The 17,474-nt window shown below is 43.7% G+C and overlaps 1 protein-coding gene across 7 annotated transcripts in view; it reads left to right on the top strand.

The window, feature by feature from the left end:
* Positions 1-17,474, top strand: part of RUFY2 (RUN and FYVE domain containing 2) — an 80,618-nt gene that overhangs the window by 39,032 nt on the left and 24,112 nt on the right. For 3 of the 7 annotated variants that reach the window (XM_067552627.1, XM_067552626.1, XM_067552625.1), the window contains exons 10-14: positions 4,459-4,575; positions 5,130-5,186; positions 5,284-5,451; positions 7,040-7,137; positions 11,199-11,318. In XM_067552627.1, coding sequence (XP_067408728.1) covers positions 4,459-4,575; positions 5,130-5,186; positions 5,284-5,451; positions 7,040-7,137; positions 11,199-11,318 — 560 coding nt within the window. Of the gene's footprint in view, positions 1-4,458; positions 4,576-5,129; positions 5,187-5,283; positions 5,452-7,039; positions 7,138-8,049; positions 10,992-11,198; positions 11,319-13,938; positions 14,527-17,474 lie in introns of those variants that run through there. The other 4 variants (XM_067552630.1, XM_067552628.1, XM_067552629.1 and 1 more) reach the window with 4 other exon arrangements.

Genomic DNA, 17,474 nt, shown 5'->3' with positions numbered 1-17,474 from the left:
CAGAGCCGCAGGGCAAATGGCAGCGGAAATCATCGGTACCAAGACGACGCTCTGGTACCTCTAGCTCTTCGGAGTGCGCCTTCACTCGTCGGCACCACTCACAGCGACGGAGACAGTCCTTGTCGTCCTCCAGGTTGGAGGCGTCAAGAGGGCAGTCCCCAGCATGGAAGGGTGCCCGGGACCGAGGACAAACACGGCACTGTTGATCCAGAGCCTCTGACTCCGAGGATGCTTCGGGCTCTCCCAGGGGGGAGTCAACACCCCCACAAAGCATCAGAGTCTGTGGTGCAGTTAGCCCTGGGTTAGGCCCAGGGACAGTGCCCACAACAATGGCTTTATTGGGCCCCATGGGGTATCCAGGTGGGGCCAGGGCCCCAGTCCATTAAATCGTCGGGGGTGCAGTCCATGCCTCCGGCACAGGAGAAGGCCTATCGGCACCACTCCTCAGACGAGGAGTCGGATCCCCTGGAGGGAACCTCAGCGGGTACAACCTTTCACCAGGAGCGGGCACACCCACAGGCTGCACCTCTGCAGTCCTCTTCCTCCTCACCTGATGAGGTACTCTCCCGGGATCACTCTGCGCCACTGGAGGATTTTAGGGCACACCAGGAGCTGCTCAAGAGGGTGGCCTCCAACTTGGGACTGGAGGTGGAGGAGCTAAAAGAGGCCGCAGATAGCCTTTTTAATGTGCTGGCAGCAGCTGCCCCAGCGTGAGTGCCCTCCCAGTCCATGAAGGGATTCTTAAGATTGTAAAGGCCCTGTGGCAAACCCCTTCCTTGGTCGCCCCTACATTAAAGGTGGCCAAGGAGAAATATTTCGTTCCGGCTGAGGGGTTTGAGTATTTGTTCACACACCCTGCCCCGGGAGCCCTGGTAGTAGATGCGGTTAACCAGCGAGACAGGCAAGGTCAGCCAGGGTCAACTCCCAAGAACAAGGACAATAAGAAGTTGGACTTGTTTCAGAGAGAGATTTATTCCATGACAAGGCTTCAGTTTAGGATTGCCAACCATCAGGCCCTCCTGGGCAGATATAATTTCAACCTGTGGAACTCCCTCAGGCCCCCGCCCAGGCCCTTCTAACCCTCTAGGGATAGGAATAGGGAGTTTAGAAGGAGAAATTGGCCCCCCAGCTCATCCTCAGCTCCCCAGCAAGGGCCCCCCAGGAGGTTGGGCAACCAGAGAAGATAATTTTGATGGTGCGCCCGAGGGTGGCACCCCGACTGCTCTCCTGAATCTACCCCGCCCCTTCCTAAACAGGGTAAAGCCCTTCTATCCCGAATGGGCAAAGATCACTTTGGACCATTGGGTCCTGGGGATAGTCTCAGGGGACTATGCCCTGCAGTTTACATGTACCCTTCCCCAACAACCCTCCCCCTCCATCCCTCTTCAGGGACCTCTCTCACGAACAACTCTTCTTACAGGAGGTAAACACCCACCTCAGTCTGGGAGCGGTGGAAATGGTCCCTCAAGGCAGAAGGAGGAAAGGGTTCTATTCAAGGTACTTCCTCATCCCCAAGACAAAATACATCTGTGTCTTCTAAACAAATATGTCAAACGACTCAGATTTCGCATGGTCTCCCTAGCTTCCATAATTCCTTCCCTGGATTCAGGAGACTGGTGTGCCGCTCTCGATCTCAAGGACGCATACTTTCATGTGTCTATCCTTCCCAGCCACAGGCGCTTTCTTCGTTTCCTGGTGACTAGCTCCCACTACCAGTTTACAGCCCTGCCCTTTGGCCTATCTTTGGGTGCCAGGATGTTTACAAAGTGCATGGCCATAGTGGCTGCCCACCTGAGACGAAAAGGTATGCAAATTTTTCCTTACCTGGACGATTGGCTGATCAGAGGCAGGTCCAGGTCCCAAGTGCAGGACAGCGTGACCCTCACTTGCTCTCTGTGCCACAAACTGGGGCTTCTCAGCCCAGAGCCTTCCTGCCTCAGCCATGTTTCGAGGTGATGGTCTTTATCATCTCCCAGCTGCACTGGTGCCCCACAACAACAGCCAGGCACTGCCTACAGCTGTTAGGTCACAGGGTGACCTGCACGTACGTAGTGAGACTAGCTCGCCTGCGACTCAGACAACTTCAGGCATGGTTGGCCTCGGTATATGTTCCGAGCAAACACCCATTGGACTGGGTGGTCACAGTTCCCCCGCCCATCTTAACCTCCCTAAACTGGTGGCGGACTCCCATGGCAGTGATGATGGTAGTTCCATTCAGAGAGTTGGTACTGTTGGTCACCCTAATTTCCGGACGCTTCGGATGTAGGATGGGGAGCCCATATCAGCGCCAACCTAGGCACTCAAAGGCTCTGGTTGGGGGAGGAGAGGCGCCTGCACATCAACGTGAAGGAGCTGAGGGCCATTACCGACCGTGCAAGGTGTTCCTTCGATTCCTGACAGGCACAGTGGTGCAGGTGCTGACAGACAACATCGCAGCCATGTTTTACATAAATAGGCAGGGGCGCGGCACGCTCCTCAGCCCTCTGCAAGAAAGCTATCCGTCTGTGGGACCTTGCCGTGAGGCACGATTTCCACCTGAGGGCCTCTCACCTCCCAGGAGTGAGGAACAATGAGGTGATCGCCGCAGCAGGTCGTTTCTGTCCTGCCACGACTGGTCGTTACATCCAGAGGTGGCGGCTATGATCTTCCGGAAGTGGGGAGTTCCCCAGCTGGACCTGTTTGCGTCGGCCTGGAACATGAAGTGTCTGAGGTTCTGCTCGCTCCAGGGTCGCGAGGCTGGGTCAATTTCTGATGCGTTCCTCATCGACTGGATGGGGACCCTCATGTACGTGTTTCCGCCCATTCCGCTCCTGCCCAAGGTCCTGCTGAAAATAAAGAGGGACAGGGCAGACTTTATACTCATCGCTCTGGCCGGGCCGAGACAGCACTGGTTCAGCATGCTGCTGGACCTTTCGATTGCCCCACCCATGGAGCTCCCGAGGCGGCACGACCTTCTATCCCAGGACCACGATCGTCGGTTGCACCCGGACCTGGACTCGCTGCACATCACAGCCTGGAGGCTCTGTGGCTGACAGAGGGAGAGAGAGCCTGCTCAGTGCAGGTCCAGCAAGTACTGCTTGACAGCAGGAAGTCTTCTACACAGGTCGTGTATCGGGCTAAGTGGAAACGGTTTACCTCTTGGGCTGAGTCCCGGGGCATTCCACTCAGCCTCTCGCCTGTACAGATGATCCTGGGTATCTGCTCCAGCTAAAGCTCCAGGGTCTGGCACTGGCCTCATTGAAGGTCCACCTGGCGGCCATTTCGGCCTTCCATCAGCCGCTAGAGGGGTGATCGCTGTTCTCCCATCCCATATCGGTCAGGTTCCTCAAGGGGGTGGAGAGGCTTTATCCGCAGGTCTGTGACCCGGTGCCTCCCTGGCATCTCAACCTGGTCCTCTCGAGACTCATGGGGGCCCCCCTTTGAACCTATGGCTTCATGCCTTCTGCTCATGCTTTCATGGAAGGTAGCCTTCCTGCTGGCCATTACCTCAGCTAGGAGGGTCTCCGAGATTAGGGCCTTGACCTCGGAGCCCCCTTACACAGTATTCTATAAGGATAAGGTACAGTTGAGCTGCATCCAGCCTTCCTGCCCAAGGTGGTTTCCCAATTTTATTGTAATCAAGATATTTTTCTCCCCGTGTTTTTTCCCAAACTGCACGCTTAGAGGAGGAGAGGAGATGGCATTTGTTGGACATAAGACAAACCCTGGCCTTCTACATCGAGCATACAAAGCCATTCCGGAAGTCGACGCAGCTCTTTGTCGCAGTGGCCAACCAGATGAAAGGTTCACCTGTCTCCACCCTGTGCATCTCCTCATGGATTACATCATGCATCAAGTTCTGCTAGGAGCAGGCGAGGGTGCCACTTCCGGGAACCATCACAGCACACTCAACCAGAGCTCAAGCCTTATCTACAGCCTTCCTGGAGAGAGTGCCCCTGCAGGACATCCAGAAAGCCGCCATCTGGTCGTTGGTTCATACCTTTACTTCCCGCTATGCCATCGTTCAGCAGGTGAGAGAGGATGCGGGATTTGGCAGAGTGGTGCTGAGGGCAGCTCACCGGTAACTCCGACCCACATCCAAGGTATTGCTTGTTAGTTACCTATAGTGGAATAGACATGAGCAAGCACTCGAAGAAGAAAACAAGGTTACTGAGCTGTAACTGATGTTCTTCGAGATGTGTTGCTCATGTCCATTCCACAACCCACCCCTTCTCCCCCCTGCTGGAGTGGGTAGAAAGAAGGGACTGAGCAGGCATAGAGCCGGCAGTGCCTCATATACTACAGCATGTGCATGGGGCTCCATGGGGCGCTGGAGCCAGCCCTACCGGATCTGCTAAGGGGAAAAATGTTCTGGGTAACCGTGCACGGAGGTGTGCACATACCTATAGAGGAATGGACATGAGCAACACATCTCGAAGAACATCAGTTACTGGTAAGTAACCTTGTTTTTCTGCCTAGGTAACCAAAGTGGATGTTGATGCAGAGCTTCAAACTTACAAACATTCAAGACAGGGTCTGGATGAAATGTACAATGAAGCACGCAGACAACTTCGAGAAGAATCACAATTACGGCAAGTGAGTATATTTAAAATGTGCTCGGTAAACCTTGACAAGATTAACGTTTACTGTCTCTTTAATATATTACTTTGACTACTTCTAGCTTTACCTTTTTTCCAGGGGATGTGTGCTGCCAGTAATCTACCAAACTGTTTCCCTGACCTCATGAAAATGTTGTTTCAAGTTTTTGAAAACTTGGAGCCATTATATTAGTATTTCCTTAACAATAGTGTCACTAAGCATAATTAGGAAGAATATTGATTTTTGTATGAGTAATGTGTTGGATTTTAGCAGCTATGTTAATTTAAAATGTTTAGCCATCATCAATATTTTGAATGTTTCCTATATACATGTGTTAAATGTTTTTCCATAAGTAGAAATGCTTATTGTTTTTTGACTTTTTAATATTGTAAATGAAAAATTAACTATTTCACTTATAAGAAATTAAACTAATGATATTGCATAAAATGAGGTGGCTTTTATTAAGATAAAAACAAATGAACACAAGTCACATAATATATGACTGAGTGTAATGTTTACATAATGAATATTTGTTTTGCCAAATTTCACAGAAGGTAGAGATTTGTGGGGGTGAAAGATCCAGCACTGTAGGACCTGCAGTGTCATATGTGAGTTTTGCATGAGAAATACTAAGTAAAATGTTGCATGGCTATTTACCAAGCTTGTGTTGACAGAGTATATTATGTGTTTTTGTGCAACTTGTAGGATAGAGAGAATGAGCTAATGGTCCAAGTTAGTATGAAACATGAGATAGAACTTGCAATGAAGTTGTTGGAGAAAGACATTCATGAGAAACAAGACACGCTCATAGGCCTTCGACAACAGCTAGATGAAGTTAAAGCAATTAACATAGAAATGTACCAAAAGCTGCAGGTAAAAGAGAACATTCTTAAATTGTTGAAATGTCTTTGAAGTATAACTATCAGGTGTATATGGCTTTTGAAATAGTGCATGTTACCTTTCTCATGACATTTGAAACAGTATAGCAATAAAACTGTATTTGCTTCAGAAAACTGATAGTTTTTCAGCCATATATTAATTTAACTCTTGTTTTCTTAGTTTTGCTCTTTGCTCTGCTTTTTTAGCTCAGCTCTCTATTTCTACCCTCTTCTTCTTCTTTCTTTACATGCTGTCTAAATAAGTTAACTGCATTCACACAAAGCGGGTTTTATGGCAGTCATTTTAAAGTATCACTGGGACGTATAGAGGAATAGAGCACAAGTGATCGTCATGATAGCGTACATAAAGAGAATGAGATCATACCTGGAGTTTTGTGCTCCATTTGGGGGACCATATTAAAAAGAACGATGAAGGAATTGTGAAAAGTAAAGGAGGATAGTGAGGATGTTTAAGCGGCTTTGAGAATTATAACTGTGAAAATCAATTAGGATAATTGGATTCATATTAATTAGAAAAGAGACTATTAAGAAGGGCTATAACATTCTTTGCAATGCCACAGAAATATGTCTGAGGGTAACAGGCTTCAGATTCCAGAGTTCAAACTGCAACTAAAAATGACCAAAAACCAAGGAAATTCAAGAGAAAGTACTGTGTGCTAACTTTTATATGTGCAACAAGCTATCAAAGGCAGCGATAGCAGTTAGTCCTGAGAAAAAGATTAAGTGCACAGAGAGATGATATTACACTATGCAAAGTGTAGACAAGTAGGCGGGTGGACCAAGATGTCGCTGTCTACCTATAAATGTTTTGTGTAGAAAACACAACAGGAATACAAAAAAAAAAAAAAGAAAAGAGAGAGCTCTGATCTGTCTTTAGTAAAATAAAGCGAGGCAGTGTAGAAGAAGGCTCTTTAATATTATTTTTGGTGTTTGTGCAGAACATCTGTCAGAGATCCATTGTTCTTCTGTTTTAATCTGTGTTTTGAGACTTCAGCGTGGTGATATTAATTAGATTTAATGTCTGTAATGTTCCTATATTTAGACCTTGAAGCAGGGGAGTTCACAGCTTTCAGAGGTTGGTTAAAATATTAAAGTAGTCAAGTATGTCAGTAAGTAATTTTAGCTGTTCTTCTGGTACAGAGCTAAGGTCTTATCACCTTGGAGGATTGGGCCAGTGAAGACCTCTGTGTGAACTAAAATTAATGCCTGTAGGTGGTGTTGCTATGGGTATAGTGAGCTATTTAAAAAAAATCAGTACTGAATTTTAGTAGACTGGCAAAAAAAATGATATTTAAAAGAAATAAAATGAAAAATACATATTAAATAGAGTGTACACTTGGAAAATCCAATAAAATGCAACTATTCTTTAGAATTAAATTCTGTGCTTAGATATTTTTTTCTTGAATAGTACTTTATTTTTTTTAGATAGGAATGTTTAAAAAACAAATAAGCAAACAAATCCCAAAGCTGTATTACAAATATTTTCTGTAAGAGAATGGACAAAAGCATAAAAAATATAGTTTAATATAAAACATACTTCAGTATTAATCTATTTAAAACAGGTTTCTGAAGATGCCATGAAAGAAAAGAATGAAATAATTGGTCGACTAGAGGATAAGACCAATCAAATTACTGCAACTATGAAACAATTGGAACAAAGGTACAGCATCCACCTCTATTTTATTTACATTTCCGCATTCATTCCGCCTCTCTGATTGCATTCCCACACAGCTACCACTGAAACTTAACTCTCAGTAGGAAGTTTTAAAGAAGCATCTTCTACTGGAATTGCAACCAGTGTTTTACCATTGATTTTCAAACAAGTAGATTTATTGTAAAAGTGAAAAAATACAATCATAAATCAAGCCTTTCTTTCTCAATTGTCTTTCATGATTCACTGGTGCTGGCATTCTGCGCCTGCACCCAAGGTTGTTTTTTCAGCTACGGGGCTCAGTGATGGCCACTACAGAATTCTGATTCATTGTTACCTCTGTATTGTATTTTAATGTTGTCTTTGATCCACCAAAGCACATGGTTAATTTTAAGGAACACTACTTACATGCTTAAAGCTAAGCTTGTGTTAAGTGCTGTTGTGGATCAGCACCCAAGATTCTAAAGCTTACATTAATTACTTTGGAAACTCCCTTACTGTAAAAGATGTACACATGAGTTTTACACCAAAGATTAGTGAAATGATATAATACCAGTAGTGTGTAAGTTTATATTGTGGTTACTATACATTTATTACATAATATAAAGATATGATTTGTGCGCTTCAGTCATACTGTTATTTAAATGGAATAGGCTATATGCAGTGTTAATATTCGTAATTGTAAAATGTAACATATCCATAGCCCTGTCATGTTGGTGTTAACATGTCCTGCCATTGTTTTCTTTTAAAGCTACTTATGAAAAACATAATTATGTATTAAAAGATTTAGTGACATGAATATTCTTTTATTGACATCCTTTTTCCTCTTTTTTCTTTCTTTTTTTTCCTTTATCCCAATTTTTACATTTTGAACTTTGCTATCTTTATCTGTCTTTGATTTTATCCATTACATACGTGAAGTGACAAAGATCTGTTAACTCAAACTAGGACTATTGCAATGACATTTGTGAAATGTGCCAGTAATGAAGCACAGCACCAATACAAACTTGTCAAAGATATATCATTCTGAAAGCTACTTAGCTATTGATAGAGTAAAATTTGTACGAGTTGGTTGTAAAAAAAAAAAAAAAAAAGGGTTCTGATCTTAAATATTTTTAAATTATACTGGAAAGTCCTGAATTATAATTGGTCAGAAAGCACTAGTGATTTTGACACAATGTTACAGCTTGGATCTACTTTGTTTTACAAAATAACATCATCTCTGCCCTCTCTCCTCCTCTCCCCCTAAAGAATAAAAAAACACTGTAATATTATTGACCAATCAGAAACTAGAGTTTTCTAATGCTATTTAATCATTTTACTCCATTTTAATATTAAATACAAAGTTTATTTAAAAATGATAGCTGCCTTTTTATTTCTGATTTCACATTACCCTGACACTCTCTTCCAGTTCTAGTATCTTCCCTCAGCCCTTATTTATAGCACTTAAATAAATAAATAAATAAATAAATAAATCCCCTTTCAATTAATAAAAAAAATACATTTTTATTATTGTTGCACTTTTAGGGCTTCTCTATACCAGAAAACATGCTATTAGCTCTTTTAATGTGGTTGCTGGTAGCATCATTTTCTTGAGTAACATAGACAAAAGTATTTTTCCTGAGAACTGTGCTAGAACAGCATATAAAAATGTGTTGTTGGTTCTGTCTGTACTTTACAAAAACAAAACCCAAAATTCTTCTGTATTTGTAGGACTCTTACACACAGCTAAAATACAGTTCAGTCTGCTAGCATAGAGCAGAGTGTAAGATGTTTTAACAGAGCTACTGGGTCATGAATACAACCCAGATATGACTAGAACTATAGCCTATAAGGCAGGAAGGCCTTCTTTACGCTAGCAAACTTCATAGCTATAATCCCCCCCTGTATAACTCCAACAGGGGTAGCAATGGTGGAAAGTGTAGCATAGGCAGGACTCAGACATTTAGGGATAGATCCTCAGATGATATATAAATTATCAGCTGAGGATCTGCTCTTAAATGTCTGAGTTGCTTCCCTAGTGGAGTTGCACTTGGTGTGAATTACAGCAATAAAGTTTGCAAGCTGCTAGTATAGATATAGATTCTATAGCTTGATTCTCAGAAAAAAAATAATCCATGTCCATATTGGGCTTGGAAATTGTACTAATGCGATTTCAGCTGTAGTTTAGAGAGGGTCTTAGTGATGTTTTTAGCTTTCCTGTTTCATTTAGCCTTTCACCTTTCTTCTTTGAGTGCTGGTCCATATGTGGATTCCATATGTGGGTGCGCATGCTCACCATGCGTCGGCCAATATTCTCCCTTCTTGTATCCATCCACTTTGGACTTGTTTACATTAAAACTACAAACACATCAAGGAACTTGATTACAACAAATTGTAGTGTAGAGTGGACCTTGACAGTTTTTCATGCCTTGGCTAAATTCAAATGCTTTACAATAACATAGTTAAAGCCCAGTCTGTGGTCATTTCTACATTGTCAGTTTTTGGTAGCTGTCCCAGCTGTGCAGCTTCACTATTGATAGCATGAGCATAGATGGGGAACTGGAGCTTTTATTAACATGAAATCTAACTCTGCTGAGATGTCTAGTAAAGCTGATGCTTTGTCTGTATGAGCCCTCTCGTTGGTTGTCTGGTAGCACTGCAATGGTAGGCAGTTTCCCAAAGATGGTAAGTGTAGATGCACACTATGTTATCAAACATTAGTAGCCAGGCTCCCTAACATGGTTATGGTTGTAGTGTAGATAGGACCAGTAAAGCTTTCATTTAATTTTACATTTAACAATAATAAATTGGGAGTTGTGTGTTACTCTACATTCACCTGGGAAGTGATGATTCAAGCCAAGCTTTGAGGGAAGAGCTCCTCAGAGTTTTCTCTCAGCAACACTTTGAGAGCTTGTGTAAATTACAGATGCTACAGCAGCACAGCTATGGTGCTGTAGCAGTGCCATAGAGTAGACACTTTCTACAGTAACAGAAGGGTACCACCTTACTGAGAGGTGGTAGCTAGGTCTAGACTGGGGCTTAGGTCAGCTTAACTATATCTTTCAGGGGTGTGATTTTTTTTCACACTCCCTGAGTGCAAGGTAACTAGGTCAACCTAAGTTTTAGGTGGAGACCAGATCTGAGAAGGAACAAAAGAGGCAATCGTAAAATGACACCTCAGTTGGGATGAGGCTCTGAATGATGTTTTACTGGCTACTTTAATCCAGTCTCCCTTGTATATCCCAACAAAATAGTTGAATATGGAGTAACGTACGGTTTTTTATTGTGTTTTTACCTTTCAGTTAAATTTAAGCCCCATTGTTTTTGGGCTGAAGACAGGTTCAAAGGGAGATAAACCTTGATGCATTGGTGAGGTATTAGTGAGGGGATAGGGCTATCGAAAACAGGAATGTAAAACCGCATGAAAATCAAAAGGAAAGATTAAATGAAAGCCTGACTTCTGTTATTTATTCAGTTTTATTTGTTTTGTTTATCATATGGAGCTATTTTTAACGAGTGTAAGAATATATGATTTTTAATACACATTATTTAAATTTATTTAATAATGTTATGTGGTAGTGGTTATTCTGTAAGTATAGAAAGACGCTGTAGGGTGTGTTCTGCTGTCTTACTACAGCTGTGTTCTTGCTGTATTGCGTCAAGACATTCCAGCACAACACGCATTATCTTATTGATTCATTTAGTATAGACAAAGTAGTTAGTGTACGTCTACAGTTTTTGTAAAAATGCTTCCCACAGTAACACATGTATGTACGCTTGAAGTTAGAGCACTGAGCAATATGTATCAATTATAAAATCTGTATGGTTACGCTTTGATGGCATATGTTAATTGTGAACATAAAATAAAAAGAATTTGAAGACTTAAACTGCTTTTCTTGCTGTAGTGAAAAACAGAGGCTAGATTTCTAGACATTGTGTGGCTCTTTCATTTGAGTTTGTGAGTTTCTCCCAATCTTTGTTTTTATTTAGAAATGTTTCTATTTCCCCATTTTTCTTTTATTTGTCTTCACCTTTTACACCCTAGTTCTAGCCTCAGTTTTACCCAAAGTTGATTTGAATTACACCAGATTGCAGCAAGCAGAGAAGGTTCAAATGGAAGCTGAAAATGAAGATGAGAAATTTAAACAAGAATGTATCAGTAAATCTGAAAGCCTGCAGAAAGAAATCTCCCAAAAGGAGAAGCAGCTGTAAGTATACTTCCCTTTTGGAAAAACTATAAAGCACTTAAATCTTTTTTTCTGTTATCTTTACTTTAAAACATTCTATTAACTAAAAAATTTAGGATACATCGTGTAATACAGGCAGCACATTTCCAATGATTTTTAATTGGATATAGATGCTGTCTAGGAAGTGGTATATTAAGCACGGGCAGGGTAGAAAAAAATTTGTCATTCCAAGTAAATCAAGCTACAAATGAACTTTTTCAAATAGCTGTCCACCCAGAAGAGGGGGAAGAACAGGAATGTTTTTGGCTGAAGATACAGAATTAATTCACTAGGGAAACATTTGTTATCATGAACAAAAATTTTAAATTTATAATAAACTAGATTAATCCACACTTTATCATCATAAATCCTGTACATACAATGAAAGCATAAACTTAAACAGAAACTTCATAGAACAATTAAAATGTTCAGGCTTGTAAACGAAGCCAAAAATCCCTTCAGAGTGTTGATAGCTGAAAGGTATTCATGAAATCTTTGAGTCTGCTAGAAACTGAAATGATTAAAACACGGAATAAAAGTCAGATTTTGCTCTTACACCTGTGCAATTCCATGTACAGAAATTTAGCCCAGAGAGTCAGTGTAGCCACTAGTACTGATGAATCAGTCAGGAATAACAGTGATTAGAACCCTATAAAGTGCACTGAAAGCACAGGATAACACCCCTGTATATCCCCATGAGGTTGGGTGATATTTTCCCCTATTTTAGTGAGATAGACAGAGTGATTGATCTAAGATTACAGCAAGGATTAGTGCTCAGGAGTTCAAAGTTTCCAATCTTGTGTTCAGACCACATTGCCACTCTTACTAATCTGGGGCCTAGTCTACACTGTGAAGGTAAGTTGACAGAATGCAGCTTCTGTCAACCATATAATATATGCGTCTTCACTGGCTGGTCAGTTCTGTCGACTTAAATTGTGGGAAAATTCAATGTAATAAAACCACCCTGGCAAGTGGCGTAGTGCTGAAATTGAATTGTTTGGATCGAATGAGCAGCAGTGTAGGTGGTACGCAGTGTAATTCAATGTAATTGGCCTCTGAGAGTTATCTCACAATGCTCTTCTATGACCGCTCTGCACGTTCGCACTCTGCTGTACTGGGGCCATGTACACAGGAAACAGCCCTTCCTCTTATGCCCTGGGAAATTTTGAATTCCCATTTCCTGTTTTGTCAGTGTGGAAAGAGCTTGCCAACTGATCAAGGCGACTGCACACCCCAATGTGCTCCAGCCTGGATTTGACCTGAGTTCTTAGATCTCATTGGTCTGTGGAGCAAAGAGTCTGTTCTGGCTCTGCTCTGAGCCGGCAAAAGAAATTTAGATATTTATGAAAAGATACCGTGCGGCATGTTGGAAAAGGAGCACAGGAGGGACGTGCAGCAGTGCCGCATTAAAATCAACACTGAGGCAGGCATATCAGAAAACTAGGGAGGCGAACTGTCGTTCTGGCTCATCACCAAGACATGCCATTTTTATGAGGAGCTGCATGCAATTCTCAGTGGTGACCCCACCACTATGCCACCATGCAGCATAGATACCTCAGGGGAATCCAGGATGAACGAGGAGTACTTTGTGGATGATGATGAGGAGGAGGATGAAAACGGGGGCCAGGCAACTGGGGAATCCATTCTCCCTGAAAGCTAGGAGCTGTTTGTAACCCCGGAACAGCCCAGCCAGACACAGGACACTGAGCATCTGAGATGGCAGGGAAGGCACATCTGGTGAGTATGTACTGCAAATCAGAAAAAATAAATGTGTGGCGGCGGGGATGGGCTTCCTCGTTGTTAGTTCACCTAAGCAAAGGAAAAGAATGGAAAAGAATGTTTATGTGCAGAGGGATGCTCCAAGAATCCTCCATCGATATCTCCAGGAAACTTTCATTTAATTACTCTGATCCTTTGCAGAAGGTTTGTAGGGAGAACAGCCTTATTTCTTCCACCGTGATAGGACACTTTCCCCCGCCACTCTCTTATTAATTGTTCAGGCATCATCACGGGATGCAGCATAAGGGTCAGGGCTGTACCTAGATGCTTGCAGTAAATCCTCCCTTGCCACCTCTGTCACCCTTAGGAGACTGATATCACTCATGGTCACCTAGGGAAGATGGCGCAAATTTGCACTATCTGTTCCATACAATCATTTTTTCCCCTCTGCCCTGGGATGTTTTTTGGGGTATGTAAACCAGGTGGCCACATATGGTTTCGCCTGTGGGATTTTCACACACCCCCCCCCCCCCCCCCCCCCCACACACACACACACACACACACACACACACACATTCTCTGTGCTCAAAAAACCTTTTAAAAAAAACAGTTTTTGAGACGGTCAGGGGGGCGCAACTATCCTGCTGGTTGGGGAACTATGGACTTCTGCACCTTGCACTACGGGGATTTCCCTGACATGGATGCACCAGTCCCTTACTTACCATGACTGGAATGGTGATATGACCCCTGCAATAGGTAGAGATTGGTATGTGGGTCTGCTGTTCCCTTGGGAATATAAAGGGGTTTTTTTTACGTTGTAATATTGCTGTTCATCCATGGGGCCAGCTAACAATGGATATCTTGTGCTTTGCTTGCCTTTCAGTGGACAGTGCGGCCTTCAGCTCAGCATCTTCTACTCTCGCTGTGACTGCCTGTCGCAAATTAGAAAGTGGGGAAAAAAACAACTCTGAATGACCTGTTCACTGAGGTAATGAATGTCTCTGCGTCTGCTGCCACAGAGCTAAGAGCCTGGAGGATTTCATTATCGGAGAAAATTAACATGGACATGGAGAACAGGAAGGCGGCCCAAGAACATGAGCATGCAACCTTGGATGAGATGCTGTGCATAATGAGGGATCAGTCGGACATGTTGAGGAGTTTGGTTGAGCTTCAAGAAGAGGAGTGGCACGATAGATTCCCTCTGCAGCCCCTGCAAAATTCTCAACTCACGCACGCTTTCGTAGCCCCCACCCCTAAGCGATGTTGGAGGAGGATGAGCAGGGTGCAGTATGTGCTCCACGCCAGGTGAGGGGAGCAGAAAGAGGCACTGGCCTCTTTAAGAAATGGGACTGTGTTGTTTGCTGTTTGCACATTGAAACTTTGCTCTGTGTCCTCTCACAGCCCCATTACAATGCATGCAAAGTGTTGAAATAACTTCCTTTCCCTCCAATGTAAACGACCAACAATAAAAATGTACTGCTTTAAAGACCATTACGCTTTCTTTCTTGAGACCGCGGGGATTAGCGCTGGCCGGGGGTGGAGGGGTAGCAGTGCCGTAGTGCTGGGGAATGGGTCAGGGATGGGAAGGGAAGACAACAGATTTTTCAGAAACATTAGTTGTTCTCACTGCAAAACTGATTTTTCAAGGCTTCCCTGAGGCGCAGTGCTCTGCAGTTGGCTCTCAGCATTGCACTGCTGTCTGACTGCTCAAAATTGGCAGCCAGCCTATCTGCCTCCACGACCCAACACAACAGGAACTTCTCCCCCTTTGCCTCACAGACATGATGGAGCACACAGTATGCAGAGATAACTGCTGGAATGTTTTTTTCACTGAGGTCTAGCCTAGTGAGTAAACTGTGCCAGCAAGCCTTTAAATGTCCAAATGCACATTCCATGACCATTCTGCACTTGCTGAGCCTATTATTGAAATGCTCCTTTTCACTGTCCAAGTGCTCGGTGTACGGCTTCATCAGCCAGGGGAGCAATGGGTTATGCAGAGTCTCCAAGGATCACTATTGGCATTTCAACATGGCCAATATTTATTTTTTGGTCAGGGAAGAAAGTCCCTGCTTGCATCTTTTGGAACAGACCTGAGTTCCTAAAGATGCACGCATCATGCATCTTTCCAGACCACCCCACATTGATGTCGATGAAGCGTCCCTTGTGATTCACAAGGGCCCACAACACCATTGAGAAGTATCCCTTTCGATGAATGTACTCTGGCTAGGTGGTCCAGTGCTAAGATAGGGATATGTGTGCCATCTATCGCCCTCCCATAGTTTGGGAACCCCATTGCGGAACACCCATCCACTATGTCCTGCATGTTTCCTAAAGTCACTACCGTTCTTAGCAGAAGTCTGTTAATGGTCTGGCAAACTTGTATTACAGCAGCTTCCAACGTGGATTTACCGACTCCAAATTGATTCCCAGCTCACTGGTAGCAGTCTGGTGTTGCTAGTTTCCACAGAGTGATGGCCACCCGCTTCTCCACTGTCAGAGCCGGTCTCAAGTGAGTGTTCATGCATTTCAGGGCCGGGGACAGCTCTGCGCAGAGTTCAAAGAAAGTGGCCTTTTGCATACAAAAGTTCTGCAGCCACTGCTCATCATCCCACACCTTCATAAAGATGCAATCCCACCAGTCACTGCTTGTTTCCTGGAACCAGAAGCAGCGCTCCACCGACTGAAAATGATGCATGACAGCCAGCAGCAAACGGGCATTATGAGTAACATCACAATTTTCAGTGCTGTGGCCCCTATCTCACCCTTGAAAATACTGCAGAATAAGACGTGAAGTGTTTGTGATGCTCACAATGATAGTGCAGAGCTAAGCGGGCTCCATATCTCTCCAGCAATGGCGTGTGTGTGGCAGAGCCTGAAGGGTTTAGAAAAATGGCACGAAAAAGCTTTAGACTGTTTGTTTGGGACAAGAAGGGAGGAAGAGGGAGGACGTTGCATCATGGGAAGGTGACAATCTTCCCTAAAGCCTCTGTGGCTAGTTGCACTGAGGGATAGCTACCCATGGTGCTCTGCTTTGATTGTCGACCCAAGCGTGGCTGGTGGGGATGCAATCCCCTGACGCAGTGAGTGTGGTGGGATCATGCTCCTGCAACTTCTAAAATTCGACGGGTGAAAGTTGATTTAAAATAAATCAACTTCACTACTCAGTGTAGACATACCCTTAGTATCAATACTTGTTCAACCATCATGACAAATGTTCACTTTACCACCACAGTCATTTTCACAGATTTTGGCAAAAGAGCAGTTCAAACTTCAACTTTAGAATTCCACAATTCTGAAACCTCAAGGTCATGTTCACTTCTGATATTTTCCAACAAACAAGATGCTGAGATAATATCCCAAAAAATAAGTTTTTCCTTTAATAAATTACTTTTAGATTTCCTGTTATAAAATCATTATGGACACAAGTTCCTCCACAAAAACTTGCATAACTACAGTCAGGGTATGTCTACACTATGGAGAGAAGTTGATTTAATTTAAATCGTCCTTCACCCACCAAGCTGCAGGAATCGGAGGAGCATGATCACACCACGCACATTGAATCAGTGGTTTGTGTCCCCCCAGTTGCACTTGGATTGATAGTCAAAGCAATGTACCATGGTGGCTATCCTACAGTGCAACTACCCGCAGTGCCTTTTGGGAATGTTGTCATCCTCCCATGACGCAACGTGCTTTCTTCCCCCCCACCCTTTCCAAAACAAGCAGATGAACATTTTTTGTGCCATTTTTCCAAACCTGTCTCTGTCATGCTCACGCCATTGCCAGAGAGGCTTGGAGCCCACTCAGCTGTGTACTATGATTGTGAGCATCACAAATACTTCATGACTTATCCTGCAGTGTTTTCAAGGCCGAGACAGGAGTGGCAGCATGGAAAATTGCAATGTTACTGAAGCTGCCCTGCTAGAAGCCATAGAGTTAAAACAATTCCTGTTTGGTGCAGGTTGTCATGCAACATCTTCAGTTGGTGAAGGTGCCGCTTCTGGTCCCAGGAAACAAGCACAGACTGGTGGGATTGCATCGTTATGAAGGTGTGGGATGATAATCAGTGGCTGCAGATCTTCCATATGCGAAAGGCCACTTTCATTGAACTCTGTGCAGAGCTGTCCTCGGCCCTGAAATGCATGGATACTTGCTTGAGACCTGCTTTGACAGTGGAGAAGCGAGTGGCCATCGCTCTGTGGAAGCTAGCAACCTCAGACTGCTACCGGTCAGTCGGGAATCAATTCAGAGTCAGTAAATCCACCATGGGAACTGCTGTGATGAAAGTGAGCTGGGCCATTAATAGACTTCTGCTAAGAAGAGTAGTGACTTTAGGAAACATGCAGGACATAGTGGATGGGTTTGCCACAATGGGGTTCCCAAACTGTGGAGTGGTAGATGGTACGCATATCCCTATCTTAG

The sequence above is a fragment of the Emydura macquarii genome, unplaced genomic scaffold, assembly GCF_026122565.2.
Source record: "Emydura macquarii macquarii isolate MOO-44397 ecotype Brisbane River unplaced genomic scaffold, CSIRO-AGI_Emac_v2 contig_1390, whole genome shotgun sequence".
NCBI classification, from domain to species: domain Eukaryota; kingdom Metazoa; phylum Chordata; order Testudines; family Chelidae; genus Emydura; species Emydura macquarii.
This window is presented reverse-complemented; position numbering and strand designations above follow the sequence as displayed.